Genomic DNA, 27,210 nt, shown 5'->3' on the forward strand with positions numbered 1-27,210 from the left:
TAACATCTCTTTTTTTTATTTGTGTGTGAGGAATGTTTCATGAAAGTTTGGCCGTACCTTTTTGTAACACCCTGTGTACGACACAGTCTAGTCGGATGAGTGTGACGCCGCTTTTGTTCGCCGCCAGTGTGCAACAACCGCTCAGAGACGGGAGTTGGCAGCACTAGCAGTGGAGGGTATAGAAAGCGTGTCGGGGAGACGAGGAAAATAGTGCAGTTGGTATCTGACGTACAAAAGGGCATGATCATTGGTTTTCAGGCCAAGTATGGAAGCATTTCCGTAACGGTTAAGTCTGTAAACTGTTCACGTGCCGTCATGGTTAAAGTGTATAAAGTATACAGTGCGTGCAAACTGATGCCATAAGAAACGGAGTCAAGGCAATTGGGTCTTGGTAGCTGGCAGGCTGAGGAGATGTGTATGGGAGAACAGACAGTTGAACATCTGAACTCCCGGGAAAACCAAGGGCTGCCAACAGTGTCTCCTCAACAAGATTGTTTGGTTGGTTTAAAAAAGGGAGGGGGGAGACCAAACTGCTTGGTCATCGGTACCCCGGTATGTCTTTAACATACGTTGTTCCCAAATTCGAGTAGAGTACGTAACGGGACCGAGCGAGGTGGCGCAGTAGTTAGCACACTGGACTCGCTTTCGGGAGGACATTTCAAACCCGCATCCTGCCAACGTGATTTAGGGTGTCTGTGATTCTCCAAATCGCTTCAGGCAAATGCCGGGATGGTTCCATTGAAAGGGAGCGACTGACTTGCATCCCCATCCTTCTCTTATCTGACGGGACCGATGGCCTCGCTGTTTGGTCCCCTCCCTTAAATCAATCAACGACGTAACGGCATAAGGTATAGCTGTAAGCGCCCTGCATATATCATTCCATAGTTAATTCAGACAGACATCGTTGAAACGTATCATGGATTTTGTATATGCCATTGACTTGCATCTTCTGCATATCCATATCCAGTGACGCCAGCGGGCTGAGGATGACACGGCGGCCGGTCGGTATCGTTGGACCTTCACAGACTGTTTGGATGGAGTTTAGTTTTTAGTTATAATTGACGTGTATCTTAAGGGGCTCCGGAAAGGCTCAAAATCATGAAAAGTTCAATTTTTACTTTTTTGCGTTTTCTGAATCTGCAGACTATTACCTTTTAATAGATATATAATTTATTCAATTCCGAAGACTACAACTATTTTTAAAATTTTTTGAAATGTGTTCTACATGGGCGTGACCCACTGTGGCGCTGTTAAACTGCTGTCAAATGGTGTTATTATTAACGTCCGTGTTCATCAGGTACATTTTAGTGATTTGAGATAAAGTATGTGTTGTGGCTAACCTGTGATGGTTCAATATATATCGCTGGTGTGATTGTCGATTGTTTCATGTTTATTTACTCTGTCGTTATCTCGAAAATATTCGTAATTAATTCTGTTTCTTGAGTCTCTGTTTTGTTGAAGTATAATAATGAGTAAAAGTAAAGTTATTAGAAATCCTCTGAAGGCTTTTAAGAAAAGGAGAAATGTTGGAAAGCCAAAGGTATGTGTTATTACTGTAAGCAATAAAGACGATTACCAAGTGAGTGAACCTAACCTCTCAAGTACACCTGCCCATAGCAGTCAAAGTGGGAAAGAAAATACTTTACAGAAGAAGCTTGGTTCAATGAGTGAAAACTATGAATGTTTTATGGGCGAATCGGATGTGAATGAAATATTTGATATGTCGGTTCTCAAAGGAATTTTTTCAAACTGTGTAAGATGTATTCATTGTAGTGAAGTTGGTCTGGAACTCTCCATAATAAAGCACGTAGGAGTTGCTAGTGAAATACAACTGAAATGTGATAAGTGTTCATACATGACCACCTTTTGGTAACTGCAACTGAAGAAAATGGTAGCAAAATCTACGAACACAACATGGTACGAACGATGCTTGCTTTAGACAAGGAACGCCTTCGGGCTGCAGACAGGGCTGTAAAGAGTCTAGAAATACAAGCATGAGTAAACAGGAGGAGGAACAAGAGGAAGCTGGAGGAGGAGTTGGCAGAGGATGAAGATAATCCATCCTATGGACCTGGAATGCACTAAAAAGTTAATCCAATCTTTGTCGCTCGATTCCCAAAACTTTTATTTTCTCATACTAATTACATGTTTTCTAAGGATCTTCCAAACATATTTGTTTCAAACTTTCAGTAAATGTTACACAGTACCTTCTGCATAATTTAACACAGCCTTTTTCCAAAAAACTGTATATTTTTGAATATATAAATAAAAAATTGCAAAAAAATGTTGTGAATTTTCATTACAATTGAAAAAAAATCATCTTTAATAACTGAACTAAAATTTTGTAAAATCCCAGTTAAGTTGTAGCCCATATTCCAATAAATAATCTGTAAAAAGTTCAACTTCCTACCTCAAATACTTTGTGAGGAAAGATGTAATTTATAAGCGTTATTTTAACATTGCAAGTATAGGGCGTTCCGGAGCCCCTTAATACAGTGTATTCGATGTCTGGAACTGACGCGGCTTAGGGCTTTATGGAGATAAACGCAAGTGCGTCTAGTTTCGTAATGACTGGTGTTACAGCTGAAGGAACGGTAATTTTTTGTTCTGATTTTGGACAAGCACTCATGGATACCAGCGATTTTTCAATGTTGCATTGCACATCATTGTGTTACGGAGTCTTTGTTTTAATAAATTACGCTGTGGCGTCGTTGCGAAACTGCTTCGTAGTACGTCAAAGTGGCAGCGCTCGATCTGGAGCTGTGGCGTGCTGAAAATTCGCGATTTATCACACATACACATTTAAGAACGAAAACCTTCCTTTTTCACTTTACAGGGTAATCTTCGTAACACTTTTTGCTCATAGGGAAACTTAAATATTAGTCACACATCATCGTTGTCCACGTCATTGGTCCTAATAGTACACTTTCCTATTGCGTCTGATTTAAGATACGAATAATGGCTTGGAGATGTGTGTGATTCAGAGGAAATGACTCAGACTGTCATACACAGATCTTATCTGCGTGGGACGACTGCTCGAAAACACGCCACTTACATGGATGATAACGAAGATAGACCTCTGAAAGGTCACTTTTCGTCGTTCGATGTATTTCGATTTGCATTCCTAGCAGCAACAGTTACTTACAATTGCTGTCACCAAAAAAGAGCATTTTGAATCTGGGCAAATACGTGTAATCTGAAACATTCAACATTAGCGCAAATTACAAACAAGCGACATTATACGAAAGTCACGCAGCAATCCCAGTTTGATGCTGGCGACATGCGCAGTAAACACCTGCTCTGCTTTGCTCGCCCACGAAAATCTGCGGACATGTAAAATAGGCGTACTGCACCTACGGCTTCTTTTAAATTGTCGATAGTTAGACACTGCTCCGAACATTATCAAATATTGTACGGTCGAATGTTTGCATTTCATCTAGTCGCTGCGTGCATCTATCACACTTCAACGGAAAACCACAGTACTGATTGTCCCAATACTGTTATGAGATTTGTAGATCCAGCTCCTGATATTACTTTTAACGAACCAAAGTTTCATCTTACTAAATATTATGAATTAGCAGTGGCCTTAGTACAATGCCTTGAGCGTTTGAATGCTACGTTGATAACAAATGTGCTGTCCCGAATGTACTGCAGTGGTGAAGAGTCCTTACCTTAATCTTTTCGACCCTCCTGGCCATTCCCACGACGGTGAGTCCATGCTTCAGCAGCGCCTGCACTACGGCAGAACCGATGCCCCCGCTGGCGCCAGTAACCAGTGCGACGCGTCCCTTATATTTCTCGATGCCCATCGCTGTGTGAACTGGGTTACTGGCTCGGCTGTGGGACTAGCTAGACGAGTCCACGGAGACTATGAACATTCCTGCCGGTACCGGCGATCTGCCGATGTAAAGATAAGGGTATTGCGTCATATGTCAAAGCCACGGGCCCGGTTGTCTCAGGAGCTCTGTCTATCTACTGGCGAATTATCAGAGTAACCTTAAGCGATAAGCGTATTATGTCTTGCGTTAAGATTAATGGTCCGATTATTACCCTATTCGCATGTGACCAGATATCCTAGTCTTCTTCCCATTTCGCTTGACTGACCCCTACTATATCCAGGTTAGGCGCTTGCATTTCATTTTCCAGATTTTCTAGCTTCCCCTACCACGTTCAAGTTTCTGACAATCCACGCCCCGACTCGTAGAACGTTATCCTCTCCGTTGATTATTCAATCTTTTTCTCATGGTAACCTCCTCCTTGGCAGTGAGTGGTAGGGAAGCAGAATGGTCCACTTCGGTTTATTGGGAGAATTTAAGGAAAGAGTGATTCATCTCTAAAGGACACCACACATAGGATGCAGGTGCAAGCTATTCTTGAGTAGTGCTAGTGTTTGGGGTTTGTACCACGTCAGACTGAAGGAAGACTTCACACCAATTCAGACGCAGGCTGTTAGATTTGTTACCAGGAGGTTCGAATGACTGGTAAGTTTTACGGAGATGCTTGGTAATGAAGTCCCATACTTCTTGACAGAGCGTAGGGGAACGATGCAGGAGACAAGCGCCGCCATACTAGGCTAGGTCCTAATGGAGGTGGTTTGTCGTTGCCTTCCTCCAACCGTAATGGGAATGAATGATGATGATGATGAAGGCGACACTGCGACAAACAATTATCTAAGAGCAGGTGAAAATGCCTGACCCGTCAGGGAATTGAAACCGGGACGCCGTGCTCATGAAGCGAGAACGCTACAGTGAGACTACGAGCTTCAGGAACTCAAATGGAAATACCCGAAGAGAACTAACCATGAATGTGGTTGTGTGCGTTATGCCTGCAACGTCTGTCTACTTGACCACAACAGTACTTCTTATGTAGAGCTTCGTTGGTTGCTGTGAGACAGGTTACGTGACTACCACACTCTGTGTTTGCTTCGTTGACTCCTCAGTGTCCACACACCGGTAGTAACTCGAACAAGGGATTAAGTACCGGTCATCTCATCATAATCGGAACACAAGATCTCACTATTCTATTACCGTAGCAGTGGCAAACCATGAAAAAATTTCTCTCTTGCTGAAGTCTGTGTGTGTGTCGAACAGGCTACCCAGCACTCTGCGCACAGTTAAATGCCGTCTTGCTTTTAAGAACAAGCTAAAGTGCTTATTCCAGTCTTCCTCATAACGTTTCCCCCAAAATTCTGTCAAACCGTAAAGCAAATGTTCTTCTTTTCTTCCATTCATGTTTCTTCCTATTTCATTCCTCACTCATTCACCTCATTTCCTTTTTCCCATGTCTTTATTCAGTGTCTTTTACCAGTTTCTTTCTCTCCTTCTTTCACTCTTTCACCAATTCGACAGCTGCTACAGCTCATAATTTGAAAGTACCTCTACGCTGCCTCTGTTGTTGTAGTCATGAAAGGATGTAAACTGCGTTTAATCTTGTTTCTCTTTCTGTACTGCAGTAGTTGTGAAATGTTTTATAATGTATATATTACACGGTCTAGTCAGATTAATGTTACCACGGCCTATGTTCGACGCCAGTATGCTACAACGCTCACAGACTGCAGGTGGCAGCACTAGCAGTGGAGGGTATAGAAAGCGTGTCGGGGAGCCGCGGAAAATAGTGCAGTCGTTGTTAAATGCGAAAACGGAGTGATTCATCTGACGTCCAAAAGGGCATGATCATTGGCTTTCAGGCCAAGTACGGAAGCATTTCCGAAACGGCTAAGTCGGTAAACTGTTGACGTGCCATCGCGGTTAAAGTGTATAAAGTATACAGTGCGTGCAAACTGGTGCCAAACAAAACGGTGCCAGGACAATTGGATCGTAGATGGCACACTGCGGAGGTGTGTATGGGCGAATAGACAGTTGAGCATCTGATCTCCCAGGTAAACCAAGGAGCTATCAACAGTGTCTCCTCAACAAGATTGGTTGATTGGTTTGAAAGGGGTGGGGTGGGGGGAAGGGATCTCTTCTTTCTCTTGAAACAATCCCAGAAGAAAAAGAAGAAAACAAACGAGACGTATAGCACAATACCGAAAGGAAGGAAAAACCACAAGAACGACAGAAATGCAACAAACACTACAAGGAACAATAGAGGACAGGAAAACCACAGAGAGACGCAAGAGACCGGTAGAAGAGATTAAAACAAGAAACCAGATTACTATGTCTGGCTGACCACGGGAATAAAAAGGTGAATGCAGCCCCTCCGCAACACGTTAAAAGCTCCAGGCTAAAAGCACTACGGTGGAGGACACAGAGGGACAAAGGACATGCGGTAAATATTAGAGAAAATGATAAAACCCTCCCTCACTGATCAAACGTAAAGCTACGTCAGCTAACATTAACGGCGAGTCTGGTAAACGAAGATTATGACGAAGGGCAGCCAAAGGAGGAGAGCTTAACAGTATATGGACCACTGTCAACCGGCCGCCGTACCGACACTGAGATGGGTCTTCACGGTGCAGGAGGTAGCCGTGGGTGACCCAAGAGTGGCCATTGCGGAGGCGGTGGAGAGCCACAGAGTCCCTGCGAGAGGCCCGCATGGAAGACTTCCACACACTCATAGTCTCCTTAATGCCACACAGTTTGTTGTCCGTACTGTTATGCCATTTTTCGCTCCCAATTCCGAAAAACCTTGTGGCGTAATGAGGAATCCAGGTAAGTTACAGAAATGCCGATCTCCATAAGCGGTTTCCGCGACGCCTGTTGGGCCAGCCTGTCAACAAGTTCATTGCCTGGGATGCCGACATGTCCGGGGGTCCAGCAAACACCGCTGTACGACTGGAGCGTTCCAGGGCATATATGGACTCCAGGATGGTCGCTACAAAACGATGGCAAGGGTAGCACAGTCGATAGCTTGGAGGCTGCTCAAGGAGTCAGTACAGAGAAGAAACGACTCTCCAGGGCATGAGCGGATGAGCTCAAGAGCACGAGACATGGCCAGCAGCTCTGCAGTGAAAACACTGCAGCCATCTGGCAAGGAGAGCTGTTGAATATGCTCTCTGTCGACATAGGCGAAGGCAACAAGACCATCAGCTATCGAGCCGTCGGTGTAAATCACTTCAGAACCCTGGGACATGGCAAAAAAATTGTTCAAATGGCTCTGAGCACTATGGGACTTAACATCTGAGGTCATCAGTCCCCTCGAACTTATAACTACTTAAACCTAACTAACCTAAGGACATCACACACATCCATGACCGAGGCAGGATTCGAACCTGCGACCGTAGCAGTCCCGCGGTTCCGGACTCAAGCGCCTAGAACCGCTCGGCTACCACGGCTGGCTGGACATGGCAAGAATCGAGATGAAGTGAGAGTGGTGAGCTGCGGGAGTAGCTGAGTCGTTAGGGCCAAGCGAAAGGTCTAGGTATACACCACGGAAGTATATGTGAATGGACCCGGAGGGGAAATGGTAAAGAAAAGGACTATAGTTCACACAGGAGTGATCGGGTACGAACTGTGATCGTAAGCCCTGACCTGGACCACCGATGTGGGAGATGAACCGCCGTGGGTGCTCTGAAGAACTATGAATGTGTGCAATGTAATTGGAATTTGCACGCCAGTCTCCCAACTGGACGTCCACTGACTGGCGGCGTGTGAACTTCTCAGATGAAGCACATTTTATGCTCCATTGTACAGAACGTTGACGTGTACGGGTGAAACGTCTGAAGGCAAACGCCCTGCAAGAATCGTCAGAAGGTGAATGTTTTCGTGGCATCTCCTGGGTGATCTCGTTATTCTAGAAGGCATATTGGATCAACACAAATGCGGATCTATACTCGGACACCTTGTCCACTCCTACATGCAGTTTGTTTTGCCCCTTACACAGCTCGCAGTGTACGTGCGTGGTTCGCAGGGCACCAGGATGATTTGTGTGTGTGTGTGTGTGTGTGTGTGTGTGTGTGTGTGAGAGAGAGAGAGAGAGAGAGAGAGAGAGAGAATTCCTAAGGGACCAAACTGCTGAGGTCATCGGTCCCTAGACTTACACACTACTTAAACTAAGTTATGCTAAGAACAACACACACACATACACAGACACACACACACACACACACACACACACACACACAACCCATACCCAAGGAAGGGGTTGAACATACGGCGGAAGGGGTTGCACAATCCGTGACTAGGCGCCTCAACCCGCGCGGCCACACCGCGCTGCTAGTACCATGGTGAATTTACTGTACTCCTCTGACCACCACCTCTTGGGTTAAACCCAGTGGATAATCTGTGGAACCACTTTGTTTCGGCTGAGCGCCATGGATCCTCAACCGAGAAACCTAGAGCAACTGGCCACGTCACTGGCTCCACATCCCTGTTGGTACATTACAGAAACTCATTGACTGTCTCATTGCACGTCTCGCGGCAGTCCACGCTACAACAGGTAGTTACTCAGGTTCTTGGCAAAAGGCCACATTAATGTAACTACACAGTGTCCATCTGACTTACAACATGCTTGTCGTAATGAATGTATTTCAAATAGTATCGAATGCCTGGTTATGCGAAACGGAGTTTTTGTCTTTAACATACATTGTTCACAAACTCAGTAGAGTACGTAACGGGACCGAACGAGGTGGCGCTGTGGTTAGCACACTGGACTCGCTTTTCGAGAGGACGGCTTTTGAAACCCGCATCCGGCCATCCTGGTTTAGGGTGTCCGTGATTTCCCCAAATCGCTTCAGGCAAATGCCGGGATGGTTCCATTGAAAGGGAACGACTGACTTGCATCCCCATCCTACCCTTATCTGATGGGACCGATGACCTCGCTTGGAGATCTGTGTGATTCAGAGGAAATGACTCAGACTGTCATACACAAATCTTATCTGCCTGGAAGCACTGATCGAAAACAGGCCACTTACGTGGATGATAGCGAAGATAGCCCTCTGAAAGGTCACTTTGCGTCGTTCGTTGTATTTCGATTTGCATTCCTAGCAGCAACAGTTACTAACAATTGCTGTCATCAACAAAAAAGCATTTTTAATCTGAAACAATCAACATTAGCGCAAATTATTAACAAGCAACATTATACGAAAGTCACGCAGCAATCCCAAAAATGGCTATTCAAATGGCTATGGGAATTATAGAACATCTGAGGTCATCAGTCCCCTACCACTTAGAACTACTTAAACCCAACCAACCTAAGGACATCACACAAATCCATGCCCGAAGTAGGATTCGAACTTGCGACCGGAGCGGTCGCGCGGTTCCGGACTGAAGCGCCTACAACCGCTTTTTTTTCTAATCTGAGTTTGTTCTATATTGTTCGTTGACTTTTTTCGAGGCGGACGTCCGATGACACTCGTTCTGGATGTTCGTTGATCCATTCACTCAGTTTTTTTATTACAAAGGGTAACTAAACCCTCTGACCGAACACGCTGAGCTACCGTGCCGGCGAACCGCTCGGCCACTCCGGCCGGCGCAGGAATTCCAGTTTGATGTTGGCGCCATGCGTGGTACACACCTTGAAACTTCCCCTTTGAAAAATTAAGAATGACTGTACTGCTAAACTTGTACGTTATTTGAAATTCAAACAGCTGAGCAAAACTGAACGTACTCGGACAGTTCTCTCTTTACTTATTCTGATCATCACTAAACTGACACACAATATTTGTAGCGCAACGCGATCTGACTTACAATAATCCCTACAAAAGAATGGCCCTGACTAACATTAACCTATACCTTTCATGAATCACTTACCTCACAAAAATCTTCGTTACTCAAACTACTGCAATACAGCGAGCGCCAATACTGCCAGCTAAATAAAACACTCTTAACTACTGAAGCCACTAACTACTGAAAGGCATGGTTAGCAAATGAAAGATTTTGATAGAGAACAAAGAAATTATTTACCTTAATAGTGTTCAAAAGTCATTATATATATATATATATATATATATATATATATATATATATATATATATATATATATATATATATATATATATCAGTTCGTGACATCCAGTCTTACAAATTTCCTTTTTCTGACGAACACACGTCCAGATCGTCCGCTCATAGTAACCTCTCAAAACTCTCTGGCATCACTCTCCCCACACCCACCACTGCTGGCTGTTCACATCCAACTGCCCAACGCTACATTAGAGAATAATCCAACAATGAGTCCAACCATCCACAGACTGCACACAGCACAGTCAGTGATTTTAATAGAGAGCGCTACGTGGCGTCAGCAACATAAAAACATAAACAGCCTATTTACAACCTGCTCTGCTTTGATCGCCCACGAAAATCTGTGGACATGTAAAATAAGCGTGATACACCTACGGCTTCTTTAAAATTGTCGATAGTTGCGCTCTGCACCGAAGATTATCAAATGTTGTACGCTCGAATGTTTGCATTTCATCTACTCGATATGTCCACCTATCACACTTCAACTGTTTGCCCCAATCCTGTTATGAAATTACTAGATTCTGCTCCTGATATTACTGTTAACGAACCAAAGTATCTTCTTTAAATACTATGAATTAGCAGTGGCCTTGGCACAGTGGTTGGTTGGTTGGTTGGCTTTTTGGGGAAGGAGACCAGACAGCGTGGTCATCGGTCTCATCGGATTAGGGAAGGATGGGGAAGGAAGTCGGCCGTGCCCTTTCAGAGGAACCATCCCGGCATTTGCCTGGAGTGATTTAGGGAAATCACGGAAAACCTAAATCAGGATGGCCGGACGCGGGATTGAACCGCCGTCCTCCCGAATGCGAGTCCAGTGTCTAACCATCGGCACAGTGCCTTGAACATTTGGATGCCATGTTGATAACAAATGTGTTGTCCCGAATGTACTGCAGTAGTGAAGAGTCCTTAGGTTAATCTTTTCGACCCTCCTGGCCATTCCCACGACGGTGAGTCCATGCGCCTGCAGTATGGCAGAACCGATGCCCCCGCTGGCGCCAGTAACCAGTGCGACGCGTCCCTTGTATTTCTCGATCCCCATCGCTGTGTGAACTGGCTTACTGGCTCGACTGTGGGACTAGCTAGACGAGTCCACGGAGACTGTGAACATTCCTGCCGGTACCGGCGATCTGCCGATGTAACGATAAGAGTATTGCGTCATATGTCAAAGCCACGGGCCCGGATGTCGCAGAAGCTCTGTCTAGGTATCGGCGATTTATCAGAGTAGCCATAAGCGATAAGCGTGTTACGTCTTGCGTCTAGATCAATGGTCCGTCTATCACTGGAACTGTGTGTAGGTGGCAAAACGGTCCTGTACTCTGAAAACTCAAACTGATTTGCGCAGCAGTTATTCCTGAGTCAACCGAATTTGTTTTCGTACGTCGTTGCACAATAGTTCAGTCACGACCTAGTATTTGACATACGTGACATACCTTTTTTTTATTATTAAGAGGTGGAGCCCCTTCACGCCCACACCGGCATGATGGTGGTCGTTGGTGTGGAGGCGAAGTTGGTCTGTCTTCTGGAGCAACAGCAGCAGCTCATGCAGCAGCAGATCCAGTCAGACATCTTACAAAAGTCGCTACAGTTGCCAACGGACGAAGTCGATGCTCGGGACGAGTTACCGCACCAGCTCCAGGGTCCTCGGGTGTCCGAAGCTTTCCCGCGTCCGCCCTTTAATGACGCTAAAGAGGACTGGGAAACCTACTTACATAGGCTGAAACGAAATTTCACGGCTTTTCAAGTCACTGACGACTCCTTTGCAGCGGTCGTTGTTTTCGTCTTGGGTCTCTCCGGACACGTTTTTTCTTCTCCGTAAGTTGTCCGATCCTGTGGCTCTCTCTTTCCAGGAGATCTGCCTTTTTCTGACAAACTATTATTCCCAACGCTACCATGTGGTCGCCTCTCGGCTGGAGTTCCACCAGTACCATAAACAGCCTGGTCAATCGTATCGTTCCTGGGTCATTGACTTGCAGCGTCTCAACCGTCAATGCCATTTTACGTGCCCCAATCAGCAGTGTAAGGCTTCGTATGCGGAGTCCCTGATCCGGTATGTGATGGTTCAGCTGGCTCCCGATCCTTAGGTGCGTACTGCGGCACTGAAACTCGACAACCCCTCCTCGGAAGACATTCTCCGCATTGCCCACTGCTCAAGCGGCTAACGAGCGTCTTACGGCGCGACCGCAGGTGGCAGCGATCGTGGCGTCCCGCGGGTGCCGCCCTCGTGACGTCGACGTGGCCCGACTGACAGAGGCCAGCGCCGTTGGGACTCCTCGTGTTCCGACGTCTCTGTGGCATCGGCGCCTTCGGTCGCCCCTCGTCGCCGGTCCCGCGGCCCACTTCCGTCTTGCCCACAGTGCTTTACTGCGCATTCGCGGGCTGATTGTTCCCACCGCTGGAAAACGTGCACGCTGTGTAACAAGGAGGGCCACATCCGATCGGTTTGTCGTAGTCACTCGACTCGATCCAGTCCTGCTCCTCCTGGGGTCCAAGATATTGTCCACGCTCCGCAATCGGTCGTCCCACAGGGTGATGCATCAACACGGAAGCTTTTCCTCACGCTCCGCATTTTCACAGAAAATGCCAGTTTTCAGGTCGACACTGGGGCCCCCGTCTCCCTGATTAATATGGCGACATATACACGGCTGGGCTCTCCTGCGTTGTCGCCTCCCTCTCGCCGTTTGGTCGCCTACGGAGACGGTTCCATTCCCCTTCGTGGGTAGTTCGTCGTCCAGGCGGCATACAAGCATGTTCCGCGGCTCCTTACCCTCTTTGTCGTCGAGTATCCGTCGACTTCGAATATTTTTGGCCTGGATGCGTTCCACCTGTTTGGCTTTTCAATTTCCGACCAAGTTAAGGTCGTTTCCACGGCTGTCCCCTTTCAGCACTTGGACGATCTGTGCTCCGCTTTTGCGTCGTTGTTTGCACCGGATCTCGGATTTGCTTCCGGCTTTCAGGTGCACATCACCCTACGGCCGGATGCACAGCCTCGCTTTTTCCGGGCCCGGCCCCTCCCGGTAGCCTTACGGCCAGCGGTCAAGCAGGAACTTGATCGGCTCCAGGCCGCTGGCGTGCTGGAACCTGTAACCTATAGTGCATGGGCGACGCCACTGGTGGTCATACGGAAACCCAATGGGTCCCTTCGGCTGTGTGGGGACTTCGGCGCTACAGCCAATGCTCAATCCCTCGTTGACACACCATTCCCTGATAGGAAGACCTTCTTGCCAAGCTTGCCGGGGGAGAGCATTTTTCCAAGAACGACCTGGCCGAGGCATACCACCAGTTGCCCTAGGATGCCGAATCTCAGAACATCATGGTTATCAACACGCCTTTCGGATTGTATAAGTACAAGCAGTGCCGGCCCTTTTCCAGCGATTCCTGGAGCATCTTACCCAGCCTATCCCTGCATGTGTGAATTATCTGGATGACATCTTGGTCACCGGGCGTTCCCGCCAGCAACATTTGCAAAACCTCAGCGCCTTATTTCACGCTCTGCAGTCTGCTGGTCTACACTGTCAGCTGGACAAGTGATGCTTTTTTCAATCAGAAGTGGAATACTTGGGCCACTGGCTTAGCAAAGATGACATTCGCCCTTCGGATCGTAATGTCGCAACGATTGAGGCCCTTCCTCGTCCCAAGGACTTATCGAAACTGCAGGTGTTTGTGGGCAAGGTTACTTATTCAAGTTCTTGCCTCAGGCTGCCTCCGTTGCACAACCCCTCAATCCCTTGCGTCGCAAAGGGGTACCTTTTGTTTGGACTCCTGCCTGTGGCCAGACTTTTCTCCGTTTAAAGGCGATGCTGAAGTCCGCCCCTCGCCTTACTCCCTTTTCTCAGGACTGCCCCTTGGTTGTGGCAGCTGATGCGTCGGCATACGGCATTGGGGCCGTCCTCGCGCACCGGGATGCCGATGGCTCTGAACAGCCCATCGCTTATGCCTCTAAGACGTTGACCCCAGTGCAACGGAACTACTCTTAAATTGAGAAGGAGGCCCTGGCAATCGTGTTCGCCTTCCAAAAATTTCTTTCCTATCTCTTTGGGGCAAAGTTTACCCTCCTGACGGATTGTAAACCTTGGTTAAACTTTTCGGACCCCATTCTCACCTTCCCGAGAAGACGACTCAACGTCTCCAGCTCTGGGCATTGCTTTTACGTAATTACGCTTACACCATGCGGTATAAGCCCACCGCCCACCACACTAATGCGGACACTTTGTCACGTCTCCCAGCGGGCCCTGATCCTGCCTTTGACCAACAGGTGGTCATCTGCTTTCAAATTGATTCCGCCCACCGGGATGCACTGGACGGTTTTCCTCTTATGGCTGCTGACATTGCTGCGGCTACCCGCCGCGACCCTGTCTTGCGGCAAGTTCTGAACTACGTGGTCCACGGGTGGCCGTCCTATGTTACTCGTCGGATGCAGTCCGATTTCAGCCCCTGGCGCCACCTGTCCCACAGGCTCACCGTGGTCGATGATGTTCTTCTGTTGGCCACGGAGTCAGATGCCCACCAGGTGGTCATCCCTCCGGAATTGCGGCTTCGGGTGCTCAGTCTGTTACACCGCAGGCACTGGGGTATGTCCCGTATGAAGCTTTTGGCTCGCCGGCATGTGTATTGGCCTGGCATCGATGGCGATATTGAGCGCCTGGTCCGTGGCTGTACAGTCTGTGCATGTCACCAGGCAAGTCCCCCCCCCCCTCCCCCCTCAGTCGTTTGCACCCTGGCCTGTGCCTCGCCGACCCTGGGATCACATCCATGTCGAATTTGTGGCCCGTTTTTGGGGTCAATGTGGTTACTTATCGTTGATGCCTACTCCAAATACCCATATGTTGTCCGAATGGTATCCACCACCACGGAGGCTACACTCACGTCCATGGCCCGGGTTTCCGCCATTGAAGGCCTGCCCCACACGTTGGTCTCCGATAATGGTCCCCAATTCACAGCATCCTCCTTCCACGACTACTGTCAGGCCAACGGTATCAAGCATATCCGTAGCCCCCCTTTCCCCCCCTTCGTCCAATGGCGCGGCAGAGAGGCTTGTCCGCACTTTTAAACACCAGTTGACTAAGGCTGTCGACACGTCTCCAACCACATCGGCCCTCACCCTGTTTTTGAGCACCTATTACACTACGCCAATTGACGGACGCAGTCCGGCAGAGCTCCTTCATGGGCGACAGCCGCGGACCCTGCTCCATTTGCTGATGCCGTCTTCTTCCCTCCCCCACTCCCAGCCCTCGCAGCGGTATGCCCCTGGCAGGGCCGTGAGGGCCCGCGAGTACGGGCGCAAGGCGGGTTGGACACCCGCCACGGTCGTCGCAGCCCATGGGCGGCATGTGACGTCGGTGTAGACGTCGAAAGCGTTGGAGCGCCGCCATCATGATCAGCTCCGCCCTCGTGCTGCCACGGGACTCGCGCCGCCGACTCTTTCCCTACCTCCTTCGGGTGCAGACGTGGTCCTCGAGTCACCGTCCCAGCCCCCGGTTGCCGTCTCCCCGAGGGCCCGCCGCCGGCCCTCTCCGCCCCTGGGTGGATCGGCGGCTCCCTCCCCCGCCCTGGACTCTGGATCGGCTGTCATAGATACCTCGGGCGTCCCTTCCTCCCCGCCGCTAGCGGTTGATACGCCCAGTTCCCACTGCCACCCACCTCGCCACCATCCGGGGTGTTTCCTCCCCTACGCGCAAGTTTCAGGGGGGGGGGGGGATGGGATCTGGTACCGCGCGCCGCGGAATTTGATTCCGTGCCAGTCGTCATGGACGTCCAAGACCCCTAGAGGACTCTGCACCATCGCGCCTTAAGCTGTGGCGGCGCACGCCTCCTGGTCCGCTTTTAGTGTGGGGGCACCACAGTGGAACACGTGCTCCCAGCGGCCAATAGCGGCGCCCCCGATAGCGTACTTAAGCGCCGGCCACTCGCTCAGCCAGTATCCTGTACACCTCCCGTAAACTCGACCCTCCTCACCCGCTCGTCTCCCCGATCCTCACCCACCCCCGCCCGCTGCCGCGCCTGTATTCCCACGTCCCACCCGGTCTCCATCTCTCAACCCTCCTTACCCTCTCCCAAGGTGGCTTCCGCCAGCTCCCCCTCCCTGATGATGTCCTCCTCCCCTGCATCTACCCCTGCTATCAACTTTGATCCTCCCCCCCGACCTCCTGTGTCCTTTCCTTTAAGCACCCTCCCTCCCCCCTTTCCCTTCCCTTCTCTTTCCTTTCCCCCCTCCCTCCTACCCTCTCCCCCGGGCTTCCCCTCCTCCTTCCTCCCTCCCCCTCTCTCCTTTGCCCATGGCATCTCTGCTCTCCCCTCTCCCATTTCCCCTTCCTCCTCCTCCACCTCCTCTCTTGGCAGGTCCCCGGACTCGTACACGCTCAGTGAACATTCGCGCGCCGGAGATCATCGCCATCAGTGTCTAGTGTGTGTGCATCGTTTTGTGTTTTGTGCAGTTACAACTCAACTGTTCACATGTGCCGTCGCCGTTCTCCGTGTTTTGTGCGCCGTGTCTACCAGTGTTAGTGTTTTTACCGTCCAACGTGAACGGCTTCTTGTTTTTTGTTTTTTGTATCTCCATCTTTGCCCGCCGTTTTTTGTATTGTATATATCACCTCTCTGTCATGTTTATTGTTCCACTTAAGGCTGAAGAGCAGCGTACTATGCTGCTGACAGCCCGCCTGTATAGGTGTTTAAAATTACAATAAAGGAAAAAAAAAAAAAAACAAGCTCAGCCAGTCAGTCTAATCTCGCTCACGTCGGTGTACACCTCGCTTCGCGCTAGACAGCTTACTTCCTTGTTCTGTGTACGAGTGGGCGTGTTTGTTAGGTTTCCTTGTGACTCTGTTGTTCGGTCTTGTTGTATTCGTTCCGTCCTGCGCTGGTCGTGTCCGTCCTCTTCCGTTGTGTTGTTCGCGGGCGCCTCCGTGGGTCCCGCCGCGCCTTCCGTCATTGCTACCCCGCGACCGTCCTGGTCGCAGTTACAACAGACTTTCTCTCGGAAACATATTTATCGTGTATGTAGCGGTATCTGTCTACTGCGCTGATGTTTGCGCAGTATTTTCGGTCTGCGCGTAAACAGAACTGCTTCTCACTTGTCGACGTTTACTTTAGTACGCCATCGTTCCAACCTAGGCTCGGCAGTTCTGAGTGCCGTCTGTATTCGTGAATCAATGTTCGACGGTTTCCAATCTTGCACAAGGATGGCTGTGTCATCCGCTTAGATGGCTAACGTCGTATTTTGTGTTGCTGTGAAGTCGTTAATGTACAGGTTGAACAACATGAGCTCTAAGATGCTTCCCTGGGCTACTCCAGCTTGGATACCAAGTTGGCTGGCTCTGAGCACTATGTGACTTAACATCTGACGTCATCAGTCCGCTAGAACTTAGAACTACTTAAACCTAACTAACCTAAGGACATCACACACATCCATGCCCGAGGCAGGATTCGAACCTGCGACCGTAGCGGTCGCGCGGTTCCTGACTGAAGCGTCTAGAACCGCTCGACCACAATGGCCGGCGGATACCAAGTTGTGTTGATTGTTTGTCCTGCACGTCACATAATGTGACATACCACTGGGTTACTTGGGTTATCAGGATATGTATAAAGGTTTCTCATAAGCAACGAAATGTACAAGGGGTGACATATCACTGGGTTGAAGTTAAAATCTGGGTTATTACGCCGCGTCAAGTTTCTTCTAAAATGATCGATGTTTCAACCCCTCTGCTAGGATCTTGCTCAGGAACTGTACTGCTAGAACACTGCTGAGTGTTCTAGCAGTAGTGGACACCAGAAGATCCTGAGGAAGATCACAGCAGAGGGGTCGGAACGTCGATCATTTTAGAATAAACTTGACGCGGCCTAATAACCCAGAAGATTTTAACTTCAGTGCCAACGGCCACGAAAGCCTGCAGACTTACATATCACTGGATTACTTGGGTTATTAAGAGATCTATAAAGGTTTCTCATAAGTAACGAAATGTACGAGAGGTGTTCGATAAGTATGCAACACTTTTTTTTTCTCGGCCAATTTCGGTTGAAAAATGCGGAATTCGTTGTGCGACATCGTGGAATATCGTCGCTTCAGACCCTATAGTTTCATGAAGTTCCGATAGGTGGCGACGCTATACCTAGCTTTCAAAATGGCATCTGTAATGGAGCTGAATTCGCAGCAGAGAGCTAATATCCCTTGGCGGAAAACAAGAGCATCGCAGATATCCATAGGCGCTTGCAGAGTGTCTACAGAGACTTGGCAGTGAACAAAAGCACGATGAGCCAGTGGGCTAGGCGTCTGTCATCATCGCAGCAACGTGGCATAAACCTGTTCGATCTCCCGTGTGTCGAGCGGCTGCACACAGCTGTGACTGGTACTATGATGCAATGTGCGGACATTCTCATTCGAGGTCATCGGCGCATCACAATAAAATACCTTGCTGCTCAACTGGACGCCTATGTTGGTAATAGTGACACACTCGTCCACCTGTTGGGGTACTCAAAGCTGTGTGCCCGCCAGGCTCCTCGCGGCCTAACAGATCATAAAGAGCAACGAAGGACCATCTGTGCGGAATTGCTTGCGCGTTACGAGGCCGATCGTGACAGTTTATGTCGCGTATCGACACAAGCGATGAAACATGAGCTAATCACTCCGAATCAGAAACAAAACGGCAGACCGTGCAGTGGCGGCACACCAACTCTCCTCCGAAGAAAAAGTTCAAAGACACACCCTCAGGAAGTAGAGGTATGGCGACGGTCTTCTGGAACTATTAAGGGATTATTCTGTTTGGTGTCCACCCTCATGGTGCAATGATCAAATCGGAAGTGTACTGTGCTACCCACAGGAAATTGAAGAAAAGGCTTCACCGTGTTCATCGCCACAACAATGCAAACTAACTCCTTCTCTATGCCAACGCAAGGCCTCATACAAGTATGCGCACCTGAGAGGAGCTCACAGAACTTCATCGGGCTGTTCTTACGTTCGAACCCTACAGCCCGGATATCTGCAGCTTCCGACTTCCATCTGTTTTGGGTCAATGAAGGACGCACACCAAGAGAAGCAGTAAGTGGACGATGGGTTGGTTGTTGATGCATTGGCTCCGACGTCAACCAGTAGAGTGGTACCACAGGGGTATGCAGCCCTCCTAGCAAGGTACCAGGCAGTCGCACTGAACGGAGATAATGTTGAAAAATTGGGTTTTCTAACCAAAAGGGTGTGCAATAATATGGTGTATTGGGATCCTGAATGAAACTAATCTGCCTTTAGAAAGAAAAGCGTTGCATTACTTATTGAACGAGCCTCATATTAATTGTGATTAAACTTTGTGACCTCTTTTTGAAGGACAGCACCTTTACGCCAGTGACTGTTATAGGTTCTTATTACACTATTTCAATTTCGGGCTTAGGCCGTTATCAAGTGATATTATTCCTTTAAGCCATGTCAACGTAATGTAAGCTGACACATTTGTATATCGTTCTCAATCCTGTTAAATACATTCGTGTCGTTGTTACACAAGGCAAGATGGACAAAGACTTACAAATGTGTCAGCTTTCATTACGTTGACATGGCTTAAAGCTATAACATCACTGGATAATGGCCTAAGGCCAAAATTGCAGTAGTGTAATAAAAACCTGTAAGTGTCACTGGCGTAAAGATGATGTCCTTCAAAAAGTTTTGTGTGACTGTGAATCCCAGCTACAACAAGTATATTTGTGATCTCTGTTACAGTGTTCTTTATTTTCAATTAGTTATTACTTACGTTTTCTGTTCTGGTGCTTCTACTGTTCCTATGTTGGTAGAGACAATTCACTCAAGATGACAAGTAAAATTTTAGGTACTTGGTGAATTATATGACAGAACTGCATCTTCTTCACAAAGATTTTTATTTCACTACAGCATTTTTTTGTCCACATTTAGAATTCGAAAGAACAGTAGTAGGGAATTATCTGAATTGTCAAATTATTTTTTTTAGCAGACTTTCAGAGTCATCTAGTAGCACACTAATTACAATTTTCGTAAGAGAAAGAGAAGTTTGCGTAATGCATTTCCGATCACATGAGCTATCATTGTACTCTTGTTGCTCCTATCTTTAATTACAATAATATGCCCGCTAATTCCTGATATTTTTGAGCACCTGTCCCATTATTCGAGAAGCGTTGGCGCACGAAAATTCTGTTCATTTATGGGTACTTTAAGCCTACCTTTATTTTTCCTTCAGTCTTGTCACCGGTTTGATGTGGTCGGAAACGTACTTCTCTCCTGTACCAAACTCATAAACTCTTCATCTCAAAGTAGCGCTTACGCAGAACGTCTTCCATTATTTCTTTGACATATATTGCAATCTCTTTCACCCATATACATTAATTCCCTCTATCGCTTCCTCGATTGCTTCAAAATTTATTCCGTTATGTCCTATGACCTTTTTCTTATTTATTCTTTCGGCATTTATAAGGCGAATACTAAAAAAGGAGATTACAGAAAAAAATAACACAGATTCAGCACTACAGAATACAACATTTTACACAATAAGACATTTTTAAGCCAGTCGATGGCATTGTCCGGATTTTATGTATGCTCTCAAGTTCACCATTAAAGCCATGAAGAGTGCACTCGATCAGGTGGTCCATTGATTGGTTGAGTTCACACTGAGGGCAGTTCGAGAAGCCCCATGTAGTCCTCATCTCCCTACAATCTTCAACGCCTGTCTTCACACGGTGTACGGTAGTCCATACTCTTCGCGATGGGTTAAAGCTCTCGACTGGTATGTTTGGATCATCACCCAGGCTTCTATTCTCGACCTTGCTTCTATTCCACAATCTTTTCCGTTAACTTCCTGGATCGCAGGGCAACATCCCTTCACATATTTGTCATAGGATTAGGTCCTAGTGTTACAAAGAGTTAGGTTCGACAGTATTTCACTGTATTGTCCGAATAGTATCTGATTTCTTCTGATTTCAGGTGCTCCTATATTAGCGAGTACAGGTAACCATTAAACAGGTGTAGGTCTGTGTAACCGTTCCAGATATTATTCTGATTGATTTTATTAGCTAAGCAACGATTTTGGATACGTGTGCCTTTCTCACCCATACAGACGCAGTGAAATACCGGATGAACTGTAGATGGAGCAGAGTGAGTGTGAAATAGGATTATTTGTGGGGGGGATTTCCAGTTCTGTCAGTTGCCAGAGAACCAACCTCCTGAAAACAATGGTAACAAACCGGAAGAGTGGAGCTATTTTTAAGAGAGAAAGGAGCGAAACATTTTCTGCAACTTGCATAGAAACCAGACTGCGGTTATAAAACTCGATGAACATGATAGCAAGGCAGAACTTGGCCAAAGGTGCGAGACAGGGTTGTAGCGTTGGCCTTGTGTTATGTTATCTGTACTATGAGCGAGCAGTTCAGGACAGCAACGCGAAATTTCGAACAGGGATTGAAGTTTAGGAAGAAGAAATAAGAAGTTCTAGGTTATCCAATGGCATTGTAATTCTGTCAGAGACAGCAAAGGACTTGGAGCAACTGCCGATGCTTGAAGAGGGGTTGCAAAATGAATATCAACAAACCTGAACGAAGATTAATGGAACGTAGTCGAATTAAATCAGATTATGCTGATAGAATTAACTACGATATTGAGACACTAAAAGTAGTAGATGATCGCTATTTGGGCGGCAAATAACTGACGACGCCAGCGAATATAAAATGTGGTCTGGCAAAAGCAAGAAAGACATTTCTAAGAAGAAGAAATTTGTTAACACTGAATGCAGCAAGTGACGGGAAGTCTTTCCTGATAGTGTTTGCGTGGAGGAACTGAAAAGTGAACGATTAATGGATCTGATAAGAAGTGAATACCAAATGTTGCATGGATGATTCCGATAACTAATGAAGAAGTACTGAGACAATTGGGGTAAAATGAAATTCATGGAAAAAACTTGTGTAAAAAAAGGGTTCGATAGATAAGACATCTTGAGACATCAAGGAATTGTCAGTTTGGTGCTGGAGGGGTGAGTGGGTTATAAAAAAGGAAGACCGAGGCTTAAATACTTATTCGAGGTTGCAGTAGTGACACAGAGACGAACAGGTTCGTTAGTTTAGTCTAACGTGAAAAGCTACGTCAGAGCAATCTGCAGACCAGACGGACAACAACAATAACATAAGGTAAACAAAAATATAGAGTTCCGAGTCCGTGTCTATGTGTGTACGTGTGAAAAGTGAAAAATCGACGGCTTGTTCAGTTAGTGGCTTGTATCTACTTCTGCAGAAATTACAGCTAAATTAGTAGCCACATTTTGGCACGTTGTACTAAATGACACTTGCGAAGTATTACTCTGCGGTTATTGTTGTGAACCTAAAATATCGCTAAAAATGGAACCAACTGTTTCAGAAATCTCGCTTGTCGTCTTACAGACATTTTTTGGGGTCTACTGGTAAAGCACCACAGAGAAAATAAACGTCCAATATGTCATAATATATGCAAGAAATTATCGAGTACCTACGTCCTCTTGCCTTGAAACGGCTTTGAATGACGTAAGTTATCAAAACAATGTACACGCTAGCGTTCTGTAGAAGAACGTTTTAAAATGTAGTATACTTGGACAGATTTATGGGAAATGTGGCTGGGTATAAAAAAATAACACACACAGAGACACTATTTAACAAGGAACTATTTATTGTATAAAATATTTCCAACTATACAATAGCAATATAGCATTATTCTTCTCATATCAGCACTGAGAAATATTAACGTTATGCGATCGTTAACAGATGGATACAGCATCTATCTTTATCTTAGATCTATCGGCCAGTTGGCATCACAATTACATCGTGCACCTGCAACAAGAGGTGAGAATGGTGTTAAGGTCTTGAAAGTGATTTAGTTTTACGCCTATACAAGCTTACACATATAAAAAAGAAACAGGACTGTAATTTTATAAAACTCTTTGCCATCTCTATTACATGGAAGTGAGTCGGAAGTGAATCATTGGTATTGAACCAAAGGCAAGGAAATCAGATACAAGGAATAAAAATGAGATTTATTACAAAGGTGAAGGAATGAAAGAGAACAGATAAAATGCGAAATGAAGATATTCGTAAGGAGTTGGAAACGTGGAGTGCAAAAGAATAGGAACTTTAAACCAGAAGGCAAAACAGATCCAGGTAGACCAAGAGGAAGATGGAACACGTAACAGATCACAGTTAGCCTAATAATAAAAGTGCAGAGGAAGTAGTAGAAGAGCTTTATTTTTATTATTTTTATAAATAATAGCTTGATTTCCTGAGAAGAGGCGTTGTCTGACTCTCAGTGTCATTAAGTATGAACTTAATTCAGAGGTAATTAGGAAACATTGTTTGTAAGACAGCCCCAGTTTTTTAAAATAACTTCCATTATACTTAGTTCATGTGTTATCAATGGAGTCCACTCAATAAAGCATTTTTCTCTCCAGACGCTTTCTGGCAAGTACGCATATTAACAATCGCACGACCATAGTAGCCCTTTGTCCATAGAAAATTACTCACCTTCCAGATGAGTCACTATATAAACAATGCATACAAGTAACAATGTCTGAGGATATAGGATGTGTGACCTAGAATTTTATAAATATAAAAGCCAAATATTTGATTGGTGGTGCCAAGAATTATCGTGACTAAGGAATCAGTTGTCAGGTCTTTACGTTCACTAGATGGTTGTCAGTACTTGCTGTGAGTGTTGACAATCTCTTTTTAGTACTCCGAAATTTTCGAACTAATGCACCTTCCTCTTTGTTACTAGAACTGTGACAGCCTACAAACACCACTGCAACGAATAGCGTTCCGTCCTCTAAGCATCAGGAGGGGGGAAACTGTGAACGTACTGCATGTAAATGGCAAAGGAGTCGTACTGCATATGACTTGGTTCTGCATTTCACATTTCTCAACCGCAAGACAAATTTTCGGTATTATTTAATTATTTTTGACACCCAAGCATACGTAGTATAATTTTTATCTGATACAAACTCTCGGCATGTGGACAGACACAGACGATTTCACGAATTTTCGCACTCATGTTGCAACGTAGTTCTCATTCATTTAGTTTCATAGTCGAGAAAAGACTTTTCACATGCATATGGTGAGCGAAGTATGGTGTCAGTTTTACAACTTAATTTGGAGATGTGGAAACTTTACTTCAGGAAAACAATGTAGGTATCCTGGACAATTTTAACGTAAAAGGGTTTGTCTAGGAAAAGAGAACTACACTGCAGATCAGTCAGTTCCATCTACAAATGCACAGCAGCGCTTTCAACTGTAAAGGTGAACAGTCTGGAAAACAGCTTGAAAACAGATGTGAGATTGGCAGTGCTCTCAAAAAATTGAGAAGTTTATCCTTGTGATTCTTTCAGTGCCACAATGGATTATCCTCACCTAGCGTTTTATTTAATGTGAATGAGATTAGTGAACTGGTGTGTGTTTGTCAGAATTCGTCCCTTCTACAATGTGAGGTTTGCAATCCATTCCGCATATTCTCATTTTCATAGGCTTTTTTTTTGTGTCATCAGTCTTCTGTCTGGTTTTATGCGGCCTACTACGAATTCCTCTCCTGTGCCAACCTCTTCACCTATTCTTCTCAAGGTAGTAGTTGCAAAATACGTCCTCAGTTACTTGCTGGATATATTCCAATCTCTGACTTGCTCTACAGTTTTTACCTTCTACGACTCCTTCTAGTACTACGGAAGTTGTTCCCTGATGTCTTAAGCGACGTCCTGTCAGCCTGTCCCTTCTTCCTCTCAATGTTATCCACATGTTCCTTTCCTCTCCAATTCTGCCAAGACCCTCCTTACCTTAAGGGGCTCCGGAAAGGCTCAAAATCATGAAAAGTTCAATTTTTACTTTTTTGCGTTTTCTGAATCTGCAGACTATTACCTTTTAATAGATATATAATTTATTCAATTCCGAAGACTACAACTATTTTTAAATTTTTTTTGAAATGTGTTCTACATGGGCGTGACCCTCTGTGGCGCTGTTAAACTGCTGTCAAATGGTGTTATTATTAACGTCCGTGTTCATCAGGTACATTTTAGTGATGTGAGATAAAGTATGTATTGTGGCTAACCTGTGATGGTTCAATATATATCGCTGGTGTGATTGTCGATTGTTTCATGTTTATTTACTCTGTCGTTATCTCGAAAATATTCGTAATTAATTCTGTTTCTTGAGTCTCTGTTTTGTTGAAGTATAATAATGAGTAAAAGTAAAGTTATTAGAAATCCTCTGAAGGCTTTTAAGAAAAGGAGAAATGTTGGAAAGCCAAAGGTATTTAGAAATATGGGAATGAAGATAGGTTCTAACATGGTACGAGCGATGTTTGCTTTAGACAAGAAACGCCTTCGGGCTGCAGGCAGGGCTGTAAAGAGTCTAGAAATACAAGCAAGAGTAAACAGGAGGAGGAACAAGAGGAAGCTGGAGGAGGAGTTTGCAGAGGATGAAGATAATCCATCCTATGGACCTGGAATGCACTAAAAAGTTAATCCAATCTTTGTCGCTCGATTCCCAAAACTTTTATTTTCTCATACTAATTACATGTTTTCTAAGGATCTTCCAAACATATTTGTTTCAAACTTTCAGTAAATGTTACACAGTACCTTCTGCATAATTTAACACAGCCTTTTTCCAAAAAACTGTATATTTTTGAATATATAAATAAAAAATTGCAAAAAAATGTTGTGAATTTTCATTACAATTGAAAAAAAATCATCTTCAATAACTGAACTAAAATTTTGTAAAATCCCTGTGTTAAGTTGTAGCCCATATTCCAATAAATAATCTGTAAGAAGTTCAACTTCCTACCTCAAATACTTTGTGAGGAAAGATGTAATTTATAAGCGTTATTTTAACATTGCAAGTATAGAGCGTTCCGGAGCCCCTTAACAGCCACCCAATTTTTTAACGTTCTTCTGTAACACCACATCTCAAATGCTACAATGCTCTTCTCTCCTGGTTATCCCGCAGTTCATGTTTCACTATCATACAATACTGTGTTCAACTACATTTTCAGAAATTTCTTCCTCTTTGATACTGGTAGACTTCTCTTGGCCAGGAATGTCCTTCTCGCCAGTGCTGTTTTGCTTTTTATATCCTTCTTTGTCTGTCCATGATCGGTTACTTTGCTGCCTAGAGATCGAAATTCATCTTCAGGTTGAAGCTCTTTCGTCTGTGTTTGCTTTAACAATAGATATGTTTTTGGGTAGGGTCCACCTTTAGCAAAACACAATTTTGTTGTTTCTCCCAGACATGTTTCACTGCAGTTGCAGCATCATCAGTGGGTGTTTTATTTTGTGGTTGTTAAACATAAGCAAACTTCTTTACTGTTTATATACATTCAAACGTTAGTTTTTAAATATTAATTACACATTTCTGAAGAGCACATAAAATTACGTATTCATACCTTCTTACCAGATGGTGCGTTTTCCTGCTATATTACATTCTTACAGTGCCTGTTTTTCTTTACAGTTTGTCATCTGCAACCATATACAACTTAATGTAAACAAACTATTTACGCAAAACTACTGCCAATGAGATCTTCAACTGTTCCACTGTCCACCATCTTGTTTTAACACCATCAACTGTTCGACTGTCCGCCATCTTGTTTTTACAGTTGGTAAACAGTGCCAGTGACAACTCAATACACAGAACTTGATAGTGAAGAAAATGAGGAAAAAAGAAAACGTAAGTGAAACATCATGTAAATACATGCACACTCATACACACACACACACACACACACACACACACACACAACCTTTCACATAAAATTACTTAATTTCAGGCATAGCTATAACAGTTTGGAAATCATAATTTTTATGTAAATATTTTGTTTACATCAAGTTCCTTGCTGTGCTGGTACTGCGAATGGCTGAAAGCAGGGGGAAACTACAGCCGTAATTTTTCCCGAGGGCATGCAGCTTTACTATATGGTTAAATGATAATGGTGTCCTCTTGGGTAAAATATTCCGGAGGTAAAATAGTCCCCCATTCGGATCTCTGGGCGGGGGCTACTCAAGAGGACGTTATCAGGAGAAAGAAAACTGGCGTTCTACTGATCGGAGCGTGGAATGTCAGATCCCTTAATCGGGCAGGTAGGTTAGAAAATTTAAAAAGGGAAATGGATAGGTTAACGTTAGATATAGTGGGAATTAGTGAAGTTCGATGTCATGAGGAACAAGGCTTTTGGTTAGGTGAATACAGGGTTATAAATACAATATCAAATAGGGGTAATGCAGGAGTAGGTTTAATAATGAATAAAAAATAGGGATGCGGGTAAACTACTACAAACAGCATAGTGAACGCGTTATTGTGTCCAAGATAGACACGAAGCCCA

General features: G+C 45.5%; 1 protein-coding gene across 3 annotated transcripts in view; it reads right to left on the minus strand.

Annotated features, from left to right (window-relative positions):
* The window catches only part of LOC126237456 (dehydrogenase/reductase SDR family member 11-like), a 262,806-nt gene that overhangs the window by 77,641 nt on the left and 157,955 nt on the right, over positions 1-27,210 (minus strand). For 2 of the 3 annotated variants that reach the window (XM_049947593.1, XM_049947591.1), the window contains exon 6: positions 22,503-22,688. The exons of the other annotated variant lie outside the window; for it this stretch is intronic. In XM_049947593.1, coding sequence (XP_049803550.1) covers positions 22,653-22,688 — 36 coding nt within the window. In that variant the 3' untranslated portion in view covers positions 22,503-22,652. Of the gene's footprint in view, positions 1-22,502; positions 22,689-27,210 lie in introns of those variants that run through there. 3 annotated transcript variants of the gene reach the window in all.

Source organism: Schistocerca nitens, chromosome 2, assembly GCF_023898315.1.
Source record: "Schistocerca nitens isolate TAMUIC-IGC-003100 chromosome 2, iqSchNite1.1, whole genome shotgun sequence".
NCBI lineage: Eukaryota > Metazoa > Arthropoda > Insecta > Orthoptera > Acrididae > Schistocerca > Schistocerca nitens.